Here is a 16779-nt window from a genome sequence, read left to right as displayed (position 1 = left end):
ACTGTAAGATCTCTAAAAGCATATGGCAAAAATAACAATTTTTTTTTCTAATTAAATGGTGTGCAATTGTAAGCTACTTAATTACACTCAAAGTGCAATATACATTCCAAATATTTTATCGTACCATGCCTATATATAGTGTAACAAACTCACTTGTATCGACGAGCTATGTAGTAGAAGACAGGAAAACCAGCTTTGCTGGTACCAGCTTGGTAGAAAATGTTTAGAGATTTGATTGACTTGAATTCCTCCTTCTCGTGCATGTTATGTTTCACCATTATTTCTTCAAAATTTGTACTCGACATATCTATAGAACTCCACCTGGCATAGGATGAGAACAGCAAACTGCATGCCATTATCAGAAGGTCAAGAAAAGAGAATTTGAACTCTTTATTACACTATTACAAATACAAGTGAGTTATAATTCAAAGGTTGTCAAAACAATTAAGCCACATATCAGCAATGGCATACAGATGGAGGACACATTTTTGGTGTTAATATTAAGAGTTTTTGGGTTTCTCAATAACATAAAACAAAATATTAATAGAATTTAAAGTTTCTACATATTAAAAAAAAACATAATCTGTTTGATAATACATAATATCTCAACGAATTTTCACTCTATGAATTATTATACATCTATAGAAGAAGTGACAGTTTTCACAACAATATTAAATCAGCTACCGGTAACTATCCATGATAAACTCAGTAGTATTATGATTATATTAATTCATTGAAATTAAATAATTTTTTACAAATAAATAGATATTAATACTTACTGTGAATCAACAGGTTTGTGTTCAGGAGGTCCCAGATATGCAAGTAATGTTGCCATCTTATCGAAAGGTCTGCGTCCGACAGCTTTGTGGTCACGGCTACTAGATAAATAATCACCAATTCTCTCTTGATGATTCCATAGTAATCGATGCAGGGCTAAAATATTGGCATCACTTATGAATGACATGGAATGCGAAGCTTGATCTACAGTTTCACAATCTGAAGCTATCTGGATGAAGAATCTAAATATGCATGAAAGATATAAAATAGTGTATTAGAAAAGTTTTACTGTACTATTAAAAATTGAAATCTTATAACATATGAAGCAATTTATTTGTATCTATATTTCGAAAGTCTTTCTTAATATTTTCACCTCATCAAGATGAAACAAGAGAACTAGGCCTACTTGATTAATGCTCGTTACAGACAATACTTAATCAAATCTCACCTTCTACCAATCTCGAAATGTGCACGTAAAAAGTCATTGAAAGGTAACATATGTTGTTCTTTGCTAAATTCAACATGGTTTGCAATGTTCTGCAAGATTTTTGACATGAGCATCAAGCCTCGCTTGACAGCTGGTGGCACTTGTTTATTCACAATACCCATCTCCTGTGGTGACACTGAAAAACAAAACATGTGACACAAATGACTGAAATTAATAACTGATCTGATTTTATGCATATTCTATAAAAGTACGGAGTAATACTTTATGATTATGGTATGAGTTATAAATAAATCTTCTTGCAAAGTATGGAATTGTTTTATTTCTATCCCATAAAAATAGAAAAGTCCTTTCATATTATTATTATTATTATTATTATTATTATTATTATTATTATTATTATTATTATTATTATTATTAGCACACAAGTTACATGCGTTTAATTTAATTATTAGTGACTCATTTCGGTTGAGAAGCTCTTTTCATCTAGTCTGCTGTCCAAAAATCTGAAAGTTAGAATTTATAAAACAGTTATATTACCGGGTCTTCTGTATGGCTGTGAAACTTGGACTCTCACTCTGAGAGAGGAACATAGGTTAAGGGTGTTTGAGAATAAGGTGCTTAGGAAAATATTTGGGGCTAAGCGGGATGAAGTTACAGGAGAATGGAGAAAGTTACACAACACAGAACTGCACGCATTGTATTGTTCACCTGACATAATTAGGAACATTAAATCCAGACGTTTGAGATGGGCAGGGCATGTAGCACGTATGGGCGAATCCAGAAATGCATATAGAGTGTTAGTTGGGAGACCGGAGGGAAAAAGACCTTTAGGGAAGCCGAGACGTAGATGGGAGGATAATATTAAAATGGATTTGAGGGAAGTGGGGTATGATGATAGAGACTAGATTAATCTTGCACAGGATAGGGACCGCTGGCGGGCTTATGTGAGGGCGGCAATGAACCTTCGGGTTCCTTAAAAGCCATTTGTAAGTAAGTAAGTATTAGTAACTCATTTGTTTGTCATATTCCAAACAAATCAAAATAAGCTTTTCCCGGTATTTATCATCATCACCATTTATTCATTCATTCTTATTACCTTTACAAGTCATGAAGGCTTTCTGCTGGTGAACAAATAATATTGTGCCAGATTATTCTATCCAAACAAACATTTTCCAATCAATTATGCCTATTGCTTGTATCATAAATTTTTTCCCTATTATAGTCTAAATATCTCATACACAATTTTCTCGGTAGTATTTTTCTTCTGTGACTTTCCCAATTTTCCTTTCTATTGAAGTTTTCATCACATGACCTATTCATTTAAACTGTCTTGCATTTATTTTTGCAATTACATCTAGATGCGTATATAAATTGTAAATTTCTTCATTTTTTCCTGATTCTTCATTCTCAGCTGACATTTATCTTGAAGTGGTCCAAATATTTTTCTCAACACCTTCCTTTCAAATATTTTCCTCAACACCTTCTTTTCAAATATTTCCAATTTAGTTTCTTCACATGTTGTTAAAGTCGAAGTCTCAGATGCATAGGTAAGAATAAGAAGGATCTTGGTCTTGTATCTGTGTTTACTCTTCAGTATGTTCAATGAAGAATAATAAGCCCTGTTTGCAAATTGTAGTCTGTTGTTAATTTCACCAGTTACATTATCTGTTGTTATTAATTTTCCCAGGTGTTGATTTTTTTCAAAATTATACTGATTTTTAATTAATCTTGAAGTATATCTGAATGGGCTATTTTAAAATATTTTATTTTCTCACGATTCAATGCAAACTAATGCCTTTTAACGAATTTAAAAACTGTAAAGTAAGATTTTTTATTTCAAATTCAGATGTTCCTATCAACATACCGTCGTAACTTCATCAGCATATGCCAAAATACTAAATTTTCTTTGAATTGTGCTCCTATGTTTGAAGTGTTTAGTATTTCTGACTTTGACTGCATATTTAGATTTATACACATTTTGACCAAATTAATTAATTTCAATGGCATTGCAAACTCTTTCATACAATTTCATAGGTATTCTCTACATTTTATACTGTCAAATGCTTTGCTAAATTCAATGAAGATCACTGCAAATTCATACTTTTTCTCAGTCAATAGTCTTAAAATAAAAATATTGTCATAGTAGATATAGTTCTTTTAAAGTCACACTGTGGTAGAAGATATCATTAATAACCTGATGAATATGATGTTTGTTAAAATCTTGTCAGTCATATTGAAAAGATGTTGTTGTTTAGTCAATTGTCTGAGCAGAAGACTTCGACCGAGGATACCTAACCACTGAAGATGTCTGCCGCAGTAGTAGACGAAACGTCTGGTAACATCTGCACCAGTAGACCACAGCATCTTTAGCCCAAAAGCTCTGTTTCAACTGTCTGAAGACAGATCTAAACCCTGCAAGTGACACCAACAAGACATCACTCATAAGGCAACTAGGCCAGGAGATAATGGAGTAGGGTGGCCAGTTCCTTTCCCCCTTCATTGCATACATCGCTGACTAGCTATATATTACACTAATAAGACTTCAGATGTATACAAGCAATTGTTCTTGCTCTGACACATATTGTCAGGTGAGATGTACTGCCTGATAATAGATGTACAAATCAGCCAGAACCTCAGAGGTATTTGAAAATATATGACACAGTAATTTGTACATTTCTTGACATCCCCCTTCTCATAAACAGGACAAATTAGTACTTCCTACCAATCATTTGGTATTTCTACATTCTACCAAATGTTACATATTAAATTGTGTATGTGTTTAATTAGAACTGGTTCTCCTGTTTTTCAGATTTCAGGATTTATCCCATCTTGTCCAGTAGATTTGTAATTCTTCAATTTTAATATACTCTCTTTAATCTCTTTTAAATCAGACGCATTAACAAATGGTTCAGCTGTGATAATTTCCATATAAAGATTATGTGGACAATCACTAGACACTGTGTGTAACAGATAATTAAAATAATCTCTTCATTTATTTGCCACTCCTTTTTCGTCTGTTATTAATGTTCCTTGTGTATCTTCTATGAAATTTCCGAACCTATTTGTGATGTGTCCGTGTTTTAACAATGTGATACTTTGGAAGAATTCCGTTGAGTCTGTTTTTCTATCTGATTCAACTTCATTAATTATTTCTTCAATATGTTCTCTTTTATTTTGTCATAATTTTTCTTTCCAACTTCTATTTATCTCTTAAAATTGCTTCGTTTTCATTTGTTGGATTTTGTAGTGATTTGAATCTTGCTAGTAAGTAGGCCTATGGAGTATTTATTATTCACAAAACAGGAGTGGTAAGCACACTAAGCCTCAGGCTGCAAGACACTTCTCCGTCAAGGAAAGTAAAAATGGAGCAATACAATACAATGTACAAGAAGCTTCTGTGGAATACAGCTTTTCAGATTTGTATAACAAGCAAATTTACTTGTGAAAAATTAGTCCATATTTAATGGAATAGGTTTTTGTAGAGAATAAAATTGGTTTCAATAAAAATAATCTCGTCCTAAAATACGCAAGAATTCGATAACTTTCTAAAGATTTTGCTGCCTATTTGTCTTCTTTAGTAATACCTCGAACTGCAGAAGCTATTCAATGTTCGTGATATGATAGGATGTTTGTGATTTGGAGAATAGAAAGAGATTTGTAAACAGTTGCCATGCACCATTCTTTTGACATTCAATTTTATTATTTCCATGTAGATGTTGAAAGAAGCAACAAAAATTCTTTCAATATAGTGAATGTGCTTCACTGAATAATACATTTAGACAACGACGGACCAGTTACCAATATGTTTAAAAAGATGGGATCTGACCATTTCACATTGACATGCATGAACGAAAACTGAGCAAAAATCACAAGCTTCATGTCATTGGAAAACAAAAGAACCTAACACATTGTTGTAATTAAAATGACTGCCATATTAACACAAATACAATTTGAGAACTTGTCATTCTTGAAGTGATGCATGCTTTTCTGGTATCTATCTTTCCTGACAATGGAATCAGGAAGGAGTTCCACAAATTCTACTGTCATTTACATTCTATGAAAACGTTATAAAAATAATGTGAAGTGTGTAGATACATACCTATAGCTGGGTTGATGAATCGAAGAAATATGACAGTACCAACTGCCCCAATGTTATTCTGAGGAAACTGAGGAAATCTTTTACTTAATACCTGGTACAGGCAATGGCACATACTTCGCAATTGTGGAGGGAACCTAAAAAGATATTTGTATGGTATAGTTATCAAGAATATAATGGTTTGTGTCAGATATGTATGCCATATTATCAAATGTTAATAAGTTTTTATATACAAGTTAAATGTTTAAAGAACGTAACATTAAATCTGAAGTAGGTACTGTAAAATTTTCCATTTTACAATAATTTTCTATAGTACTCAGAGAACAGCACATTCCTTGATGAATGACAGTCAACTATTCCGCAAGAAGTGTTAGAACTATTATACAGAGCATTCGCTTACATTACATAGATCAACTGGGTGGCAAGCGACCAGCATGGAGGCCATGCAACATGTGGCAAACCGTCTCCCACATGCTCGCCAGTCCAGTTCAGTCTCTCTGTAGGAGTGGTTGTGTTAACATTAGATTGCATGTTATTCTTCTGATTGTGTTATTGAATTAGCTTGCTCAAATGGCACCAGAGAAATATACATTAGAGCAAAGGAATTTCATGGAGAGACATATCTGAAAAAGAGTGATTGTAGAAAGGTAAAAAGACGATTTGCAAGAAAATTTCCCAATGTTACTGTTCCACATAGCAACAGCAGCAAAAGGCTATTCCTAAATCTAAATATAAATATTTCACTAACACAATCAGAAGAAAAACATGCAATCAAACGTCAACACAACCACTCCTACAGAGATACTGAACTGGACTGCCCAGCGTACAGAAGCTGGTTTGCTGCACGTTGCATGGCCTTCGTGCCAGTAACGTGCCACATAGTCGACCTACATTATGTAAGCAAACACTTTGTATATTCATAATGGAAATAATTTACTTTACTTAAAAAATACATAAAAAATAAGACAAAATGTCTTAACAATAATTAGAATTCTGTTTGTAGTCAAATTATAAAAATACAAAACAGATTCATAATAAACAGTTTAATAATAATAATAATAATAATAATAATAATAATAATAATAATAATAATAATATTATTATTATTATTTATTATTAATATTTATGTGCTGTACAACAGCCAGAGGCCAATTAAAGTTCAACACAGTAAAAAACAATGCAATAATACAAGACAAAATATTAAAATGAATACCAGTATAAAAAACAATGGAAAATAAACAATGATAATGAGAGTAAATAAATACAATACTAACAAAATACATAACAGATTAATGAGAACAAAGTGACATACAATATCACTAAAGTAAATGCTATACATTAAATGGATCTAAATTATTTCCAAGCAAATTGGTAATCTTTATGCATCTGCAGAACTGAGAAAGAGATTTTGAATTTCTCGCTATACTGGAGAATTAGCACGGTACCTTTGAACCATGCCGTTATGTTTACCACCAAATTTAACTAAATATACAATGTCGCCAACATAAGAATATGACGTTGGTGTGTGGCGTCGTTAGCAGGAGAAATTTGTTTTTTTTTCTAGCTCCTTCGTTCTGAACATTACTGAGAGATAGCACCACTGTTAGCGACAAGGTGTATTTGCGTAAATATTGCGAGTAGATTATGTGGCTTAGATAAGAGACTCGGGACAGAAACAGTTTTGCTGTAGCGCATGCGCGGACCTCTCATGCAGTGGGAGCATGATCCTTACTTGAATTTATTTTCGCGTGTATATTGCAGATCAAATGAAGAAATCCATTCTTGCTCCGGTTACACACCTTGCATATACAAAGGTTATGTTTTGTTAGTTGAGGTTTTTATTAACCAAGTCCGCGCATGCTCAGACAGGCAAGAATTCTACCTTTCTGTCATTTCCTTCTGGAAACGTTTCACTATGTCTTGTAAAGTGTCCATTTTATCTCGAAGTAAAATATCTGTCGCATTTTCTTTTGTTTCATCACAGCCGAATTGGTTTATCTCTTTGGTATCAATGTTTCTAGTCGGTCATGGCCTTTATGACAGTTTTTGTTTCGTAATATTAATAAACAATAATATAATGAAAGCAGTGAATATTTTCATGGCCCCTAAAATTTCTTTTTCGTAAAAGGCTAGGTAATTTTCTCTAGGCCACAAATAAAACAGCAACGCGGTCATAATTACGTACTTAACGTTTTGGCGAATATTAACCAGAAATTTACTTTCCGTCATTTGAATGATATTCCATGAAACACACTTTTTTCCTCTTCATTTCGTTGTGATAACCTACTTTAAGATCTTACATCATCTGCATTTTCTTTTAATGGATTCAAAACACCGCTGTTGTACTACATAAATCTTGTACTTGACTAATGGAGTGATTTAGTTAAGAATATAGTCGCGAATTTCACTACCACCATTTTGATTGTCTTTTGTTTGACACAGTTCGGTATGACCCAGTGACTAGTGGCCAGCGAGTAATGTTGACTACCGACATTGCTCTACCGTGCATATTATCCAGTTGTTCCGAATTTCTAGTATAAACTTTTTTTGAAATCTTAATCCTTTTGTAGGAATTCGAAGACTGATACTATTTAAGAAGGATTTACAATCAATTTCACCTTTTAAGACCTTACAAAAAAAAATAAATAAATAATCGAGATCTTGACATCTGGCATATAGACTACAACAATTAAAATATTTGCAGTTACTCTCATAATTATAAACACAGGAATTGGGTAAAAATCGAAGAGTACATAAGGAGATAAATTTTCTTTGAATATTTTCCAATTTAACAGAATCAGTGGAAGTTGTGGAATTCCAGACAACAGATGCATATTCAAGTTTAGATCTAACCAATGTATAGTATAAAATTAATAGAGACACAGGAGTAGAAAAAGAATAAGTTATAGACCTAATTAGACCAAGCATTCTTATTGAATGGTTATAAATATATTGAACATGATCATGAAAATACAATTTTGAATCAAGTAGGACACCAAGATCTCTAATACAATCTTTCCTAATAATCAGGACATTATTAAGAGAATAATTATTTTTAAGGGAGTAGTTTTAGGTGAAAAGAAAATTATAGAAGTTTTGGATTCATTAATTTTCATTCCATTTTCGTCAGACCATAGTGCAATTGAATTAATATCATTTTGAAAATTTTGACGATCAGCCAAGCTATTAATTTTTCGAAAGATTTTAAGGTCATCTGCAAATAATAGGCAGCTAGAACTTATTATTTTACTTAAATAATCAACAAACAATAAAAATAGAAGAGGCCCCAATGCAGATCCTTGGGGAACTCCACATAAACTATTATATGAAACCGAGAGAGAATTACCTTGTCGAACACAAGATTTTCTATCTGTTAAATAATTTCAAAACACTTTACGTAGTTAGTGGAGAGACCAAAATTATTCAATTTATTTAATAATATTTTATGAGGAACCACATCAAATCATCATCGTTCCTGCAGTAACTTCTATGTGACATATTTATCGTTTTTCAGATTTTTGCTCTATTAAATAACTTAAATAGTGATACAGTAAATAATAAAATCTCCTATATGCAATTACATTTCTTTCTTTCGAAAATGTAAGAATTCACAATCTCATATGTACCACTGCTGTATAATGAATAAATGTGTTTTTTCTTTCTACTGAAAAATTTTATATTTTGCACATAGGCGTTATTGCAGGAACATTGACAAAATGCTTTGCTAAGGTCAAAATAATTTGGTTCACATTGACCTTGAGTTTCAACTACTGACAATACAAAATCAAGATAGTATAATAAATTTGTAGTGGTAGATTTTCCTTTAGTATATCCATGTTGGTGTGAATTGATTTTATTTTTAACATAAATAGAAATGTGTTTATGAATAATCTCTTCGAAAATTTTTAAGAAATTGTTTAAAATAGAAATGGGTCTATAATTACTAGCAATATTTTTATTACCATTCTTAAAAACAGAAATAATGAATGCTTCTTTCCAAAGTGAAGGATATATTTCTGTTTCTAAACTCAAATTAAATATAAAAGTTATACAATTCCAATCGAAATTATAGAGAAAAGAATAGAGATTCAGGTAGTCATTTGACAATGTACAGGTGAAGATAAATTTACTTCCAAATCAATAGAGATAGATGGGTGATAAGCAGGCTTTGCATTTTTGTCACGCTTAATTTATCGAGGAATATAGAGGGAGTTCAAATGTCTGTCACTCACTGCATAAGTGGCGGTACAGTAGGCCTACAGTGAATGGAAAATAGGCCTATATTGGAGCATATCATGATACACTGCAACTTAATTTTAATGGTTTGCACAATCAAAACGTTTTGAACAAATACGTTTGCCACACCATTGACTACAATTGAATTTAAAAAACAATAATCTGATAATAAATATACACCAGAAGTTTTATACATATATACAAACAATAATTTAAATCTATTTATTGAAATAACTACTAATAAATGACAAAACATATACATTCTAAGAACATTTTGTGTTTCAAATATCCCCCAAAGAAAAAAATCACAAACTGAAAGATGTGGGGATTGAGGAGGCAACGGAATGTCTCCAAAGCGTGAAATTAACCTGTCTTCGAAGACTGTTTTAAGTGTTCCTATAGAGTGGCATGCAGCATGCACTGTTGCTCCATCTTGCTGAAAGTAGACAGATGCTAGGTCAACATTGAGATTTTACAGCCGTGGAAACACGAACTCGTTCAATATGGCAACATAATGGTATAACGTTATAGTAACTGTATTCCCATTTTAATCTTAAAAAAAATAGGGACCACCCGAATGCAGAAAATCAGCACCGTTACCTTTTGAGTATAACTTTTTGAGTGTGGAGAGGTTTCTGATGAAGCTCAAGAGGATTCACATCATAGCAGTAATCTCATGTTCTGTTTGTTGACGTCATAAAACTGAAAATGTGCTTCATGGGACATTATCATTTGCTGAAAGATCTAGCTGCTCTGTTATTAATTCAATAATTTGCTCACTGAATGTCCTTCTTACAACACAATCCTGGTCTGAAAGTTGATGCACAATCTGGAGCTTGTATATGGGTGGAAATTAAGATTTTTGTGCAAAATCCGACCCAATGACCTTCTTGAGATTTGAAGTGATTGTGCAAGTCTGCATGCTAATCGTTTGGGACTTCGTTGAAAATCAATCCTTACGCGATCGACTTTTCCATTGCCCATATATGGTTTCCCTCCATGCCTTTTATCTTCTGTAGATGCTGTAGTTCGAAACTTATGTACCCAGTTGTTTATGATATGCTGGTCTGGAACATGTCCATGCCTTCCAATGTTAAAATGTCTAAATATTCATTGTGTTAGTACTGCAGAATCACCATTTTAAGTCTCTACAGCAAAAGCACAATGTGCACTGACCAGTGCTCCATTTTATTTACTAAATGGCATTCTTTGTGGATGCTGCCTTGCAACCAAACAATGTAATAATTTCACAGCCATCGAAGTTATGGATTGATGAAAATGGTAAATGAACATTGCTCCACCTTGTATATCACCTCATTTCATGATTAAGTTACGTCTTTGTGAAAATAACTTTTTCTTTCTTTTTCTTTTTTATTTTACTTTCAATACCAATTCGATATAATACTAACAAAAGAACCAGCCTACTTTATTGCGAACAAAAAAGCATCTAAAATTATTGCATAATATGTTGAACATTTTAAACAGTGCATCTTACTTGTCAGCAGATGATACAATAGCATCAAAAACCTTCTGTGTCAGAGCTATCAAATTTCTTCTATTTTCGTCAATGTCTTCAGTAGGGTCTAACCTGTGAAACACAACCACAAATTTCATTCAACTAAAATTATAATAAAATTATTCAGTAAAACTAAATTAATTTCTAAAACGTATTACTCTAATATATCCACAATTATTGAAATGTAAAATAAGAACACACTTATCTAATAGATATTTGCTAACACATTTTACAAATTTTCTTTCCAATTTATAATTTCATTGCATCTTCAATGCTCTACATAGATTTATTTTTCGAGTATTTAGAAAATTATTTTCATGGCAACAAAAGCAACGAATGCATAGTCTATCAATAAATACGTAATTATTTTGATCAATTTTTAATGTATCGTATTTTATATTTTGTTATTCAAATAAAGGTACTGGTAATCATTATGTAGGAAAATGACATAATAAACATAGTATTCATTTAGAAAAAAAAATGCTACCTGAAATTAGATTTTCATTGGTACAGAATTTAGGAAGGAATAGACACTTCAATAAATGCATGAACAAATAGAAACTGAATAAAACTAATAATACATACGTATATCTCACCTGGCAGGATCGACTTCAAAACTCTGATTAGTTTCTTCAAGTAGAGGCCTGATCAAAGGCTCTAACAAGCTCTGTAAGTAACTAGCACCATAAATCTTGAAGCAGAATGCCATAATTTTACTTCCTAATGAATTTCCTCGGAAGAGAGTCTGCATACAATCTGAGACTTCAACTTCTCGGTAGAACATGTTCCACAGAAGTGGTGACAATAAATGTTTTGCATCAAACAATGTTACAAATACTCTTGCTAATTCGTCCTGAAATTAAATTATTACATGTGAGAATATAATAAATGAATCAAATAATTTAATGTTAAATGGTTTCTAAAGACTGTACTTAGCCGCCAAAGTGGTCTAGTGGCTAGAGCATTGGACTTATAATCCTGCAGACCCGGGTTAGACTCCCCTGTACCCCCAATTTATAATTTGTGTTGGACAAGTCCATGGTCTAGGTAACGCAAGAGTTTTCTCCAGAAGCTCTAGTTCGCCTGCAGCATCCCAACAAATCTCCATCATTATCTCATCATGGATGTAGCGTAAATCAGCCTTCATGGTGCATTCTGGGCAATGACTCTGTTGGTAAATTTGTCTACAAAACTGGTTCCACATGAATGAATGACGTAAAAGTCAAAGTACCCGCTGTTAGTAAAAAGAAAAAAAAAAAAAAAAAGATCTCTCTCTTTTAATTGCTATAAATTGTAATGCTGAAGGATGGGTGGAGTGGAGAAAAATTCTCTCTGGCACCTGGACTCGAACCCAGGTTTTCAGCTATACGTACTGATGCTTTATCCACTAAGCCACACCGGATTCCAGCTCCGATGCCCTCTCAGTTTAAGTTCCACCTCTCAGTTTCCCTTTAGTGGCCAACCCTCATGCACTGTGTCATGGATGTGTGGCAGTGGCACAATGTCCAACACACTATGTGCAGAGGTGCACTCATTACAAGTGACTAAGTGGCCGGGATCTGACGGAATGAGTGCCGTCTTAATCACTAAGTGATTATTTACAAATATCATATTATTGTGTACCGAAGTATATATGATATTTCCGTGCAGGAATTCTGTGTTATCATATGATGAAGGATGGGTTGAGCACAGAAAAATTATCGCTGGCACTGGGATTCGAACCTGGGTTTTCAGCTCTACGTGCTGACGCTTTATCCACTAAGCCACACCAGATTCCAGCTCTGATGCCGAACTGAATCCTTTTAAGTTCCACCTCTCAGTTTCCCTGTAGTAGCCAACCCTCATGTACTGTGTCACAGATGTGTGACAGTGGTACAATGTCCAATACACTATGTGCAGAGGTGCACTCATTACGAGTGACTAAGTGGCTGGGATCCGACAGAATGAGAGCCATCTTAAATCACTTGGGGCCGTATTCATAGACATTCTTAGCGTGGGCTTTCGGTGGATGATCATAAACTAGTGTCAGCGATATGATATGATATGAATCCTGTTTAGCACGCTCGTAGCGTGGGCTAGCGAAATGTCTATGAATAGCAACCAATGTGATTATTTACACATATCATATTATTGTGTACCGAAGTACATATGTTTTTTTCCGTGCAGGAATTCTGCATTATCATATGATGAAGGATGGGTGGAGCGGAGAAAAATTCTCTCTGGCACTGGGACTCGAACCCGGGTTTTCAGCTCTACATGCTGATGTTTCATCCACTAAGCCACAGTGGATTCCAGCTCTGATGCCGAATTGAATCCTCTCAGTTTAAGTTCCATCTCTCAGTTTCCCTTTAGTGGTCAACCCTCATGCACTGTGTCACAGATGTGTGACAGTGGCACAATGTCCAATACATTATGTACAGAGGTGCACTCATTACGAGTGAGTAAGCGGCTGGGATCTGACAGAATGACTGAGGATTTCTCTGAAGATCTAGCACCTATTTACACTGAGAAGTAATTTTTCGCAATTTTATGAAAAAGCATGACAGTCTAGTTTTGAATTGGAACAAACATGTAATTCTGATTTCATACAGTGGATCATCTGTTCTTGCTGTTTGACCATTTGTGGTTCATTGTGAGCTTAAAAGGGATTATTCCATGTGAGCACAAACCAAATTATAATACCTTCCCACCTCTTTAAATAAACACTTTTTTTTAAATGGAGGTTCCTCATCAGAATTTCACTTCCCTATATATTTAGACAGCATAAATTAAAACACCGATTACTTTGGATTTGGGTCATTCCATGCCAAATTTACCAAAAAATTAAAGAATTTAATCTGATTTGAATTTTAATGAAACTTTCAGGAATCATTCTTTCCAAAGGTCTAAATTAAAAAATATTTTTAGAAAAATTCTATCTCGTTAGGTTTTGATGTAATTCATTTTTAAAATCTGCAAATAGAAAAAAAAACAGTTTTTTTTTTTCGTTTACAGTAATGCTTTCAATTTTGTATAATTCTGTTTCTTTATATTCTACAGAGTTGTTTTACACCTCATTTTAAAGGGAATTTCACGAACTTCAATTTGATATGCAACTTGACTATCTTTTGTAAAATAAAAAGAAAATGGAAGAGATCACAAACCTTTTTTCAAAAAATTTTTTGAGATAGTGTTTTTTAAATTTTGAAAAAGAAAACTATATATATATATGTTTTCAGTATTGTTACAAACTACAAAACCTGAAAGCTCAATGTGATCAGGAGATAAAAAATGTATTCTAGACATAATGTAATAATACTTTAAAATTTTAATTCAGGTAAGTTACCAAGTGTTATATACCAGAAACTTACGAAACCCACATATTATAAATTAACTTAAAACAATAGTAGATATAATTAAAGTTTTCACCTAATAAAATAATAAGTTTTCTAGCACTCTGCCATTCTATTATCATTTATTCCCTGTTGATTTTTAAAAGTAATTTCTCGTTTGCTTTTTGAGTTTCAGATTTTGTTAGCCAATAAATTTTTCGTGTAGTTGTAGCATCCACTTTGGTCAATACCGCAATTTTATGCACAACTAATATATCAGGAAACTGGGGGATATTTGAAGGATGGAGAAGGTCCATGTGGGTCCGAAGAGAAAAGTTATTTTTACTTCATTGTCTTCTACCCCTAATACACAACTTATTCATCATTAATTCCAGTATTGACATGTAACAAAACAACAATGTAGTTGACGTCCACATCATCATCAATGTCATCAACTGTTATCATTATTTTATACTCTTGAGTCCTCTGAAAATGAGTAGCTTTCCAAGAAAACTTCAGTCTCATTTACAGGACTGTAACTGTGGAATTGTTGAGTACCCTTTATTATTTTCGCTGATTGAAACCTAATCTTCAGAATCTTTTTCTCTGTCTCGTGGTTCTCTTTAATAGAATAAAAAAAAAATTAATATCCGTGATACTATCTTTAACTCAATTATACAGTTGCTGAGGGGTTATAATTTGTTCATTATAGGCCATAGGAAGACTTGCCAGTGCTGCTAAACATTTTACTGTCGCTCCCACACCATCACATGCATTCTTTCCTTATGAGGAAGTAAAAAAAAAATTCCACTAAGCCTTAATGTTAAATTCTTTCTCATGATGACAAATAAGATAGATTCAGAATTCTTGTCTTATATCTCGTTTGAACTCTCACTACTGAAGATCATATTAACTATAGGCAACTTTTATTCTTACACTGTTAATATTAATTTACTTCATTATCTTAAATTAAATAGGTCTGCAATATTCATCACTAACTATTCTGGCATTCTAAAAATTCCAAAACACAAAAAATAATTCTGTGCCATAGACCTGTTTCAACAACATCATTTGGAAATATATTCGCATTATTACAATACAACCAAGTATTTTCATACATGACTTACCATTTGTGATGTAGTAACAACATTAGCAAGTGCCATTGCAATTGGCAGTTCACCTTTGTCACTTATCATGGTTGCTAGCTGAACGAGTTGTTCAAATCTATCTGCAAGAACAGTTTCAGCTAATGTGTCAAACTCTGTCCCTTGCTGCAGAATTTTTGTCAATACCTCCATGAATGCAGCACGTGTTTGAAGATCACGATTGTAACCTAGATCTAGAGAAAAGATAAAGCACATACATATAAAAAAATGAAAAATATTGTCATACTGTCATAATGATGGTATTTATTTGAGACTGTTTATCAAATATTATTGATTGTTTAAAATTACTTCAGGACTGACAATTTGTGTGGCTGCTATGGAAGGGGAACAATCTATGTAGTAGACAACCCTTTAATTTCAAGCAATCACAAAATAGACAATTACAGCTATTGTTGTCAAATGTGTTTCCCAGTTCATCTCAATACTTATGGTGTACAGAGGAAAACTTAAAAATTTGTTGATTTCTATATTAGTTAATGTGATTTAAATTTAATTTTCCAAATTGTAGTGTACATGCATTGTATAATTTAATACATAATACAATTATGTTACTAGTCAGCAATGTATGCAATGGAGGGAGAAAGGAACTGGCCACACTACCCCATTATCTCCTGGCTTAATTGCCTCATGGGTAAAGAGCGCAGATGGGGTGTGTATTGATAGAATACAAGTTTACTATACAAAGTGCTTTAATAACATCACGAGTGTGGGTGGAGTTGCACCTCTTAAGCACTCTCATTTTACGCTCACAACTCACTGATAGTGGATGTGATTTCGTAGCATTTATTTACCATTCTTTGGCAGTTCCTTGCTTACTCCCATACTTCCACACTTCCTGGCACATTTCTTAACTTCCTCTCTTACTTCTTCACATTCATCCACATGTCATTCCTTTATTCGTGTTTCTGCACTATGTACAGCATTTATTTACTTCCTATCATAATTCTTCTCATCCTTCCATATTTCTTTACTTAATTTTGCAGCATTTATTTACCTTTATACCAAAATATCAGTAAGATATGCCGAAAGCAAATAAGTTTCGGCATTTGAAGCTGCAGGTATATTTTGTTGAAGAATTCGAACCTCAACACTTACCTGTGGACAAATTATCAAGAGGAGAATACTTTTATTATATCCGTAAGTCTAGCTTCCTTAATTTTTTTTTTGGTCAATAATTTTAAGAATTTATACTAGATACTGAGTTGAGAAACAGATTAAAATAATGATCT

At 33.1% G+C, this 16779-nt stretch overlaps 1 protein-coding gene across 13 annotated transcripts in view; it reads right to left on the bottom strand.

The window, feature by feature from the left end:
- Nf1 (neurofibromin 1) overlaps positions 1–16779 on the bottom strand; it is a 384838-nt gene that overhangs the window by 173386 nt on the left and 194673 nt on the right. For 12 of the 13 annotated variants that reach the window (XM_069826894.1, XM_069826901.1, XM_069826976.1 and 9 more), the window contains 7 exons: positions 15512–15723; positions 11670–11926; positions 11053–11145; positions 5325–5458; positions 1226–1400; positions 780–1019; positions 154–345 (listed from right to left, as the gene is read on the bottom strand). In XM_069826894.1, coding sequence (XP_069682995.1) covers positions 154–345; positions 780–1019; positions 1226–1400; positions 5325–5458; positions 11053–11145; positions 11670–11926; positions 15512–15723 — 1303 coding nt within the window. The remainder of the gene's footprint in view (positions 1–153; positions 346–779; positions 1020–1225; positions 1401–5324; positions 5459–11052; positions 11146–11669; positions 11927–15511; positions 15724–16779) is intronic. The other variant, XM_069826927.1, reaches the window with a different exon arrangement.

The sequence above is a fragment of the Periplaneta americana genome, chromosome 1, assembly GCF_040183065.1.
Source record: "Periplaneta americana isolate PAMFEO1 chromosome 1, P.americana_PAMFEO1_priV1, whole genome shotgun sequence".
In the NCBI taxonomy this organism is placed as follows: Eukaryota; Metazoa; Arthropoda; class Insecta; order Blattodea; family Blattidae; genus Periplaneta; species Periplaneta americana.
Note: the sequence above shows the minus strand (reverse complement) of the source record. Positions and strands in the feature narration are given on the sequence as shown.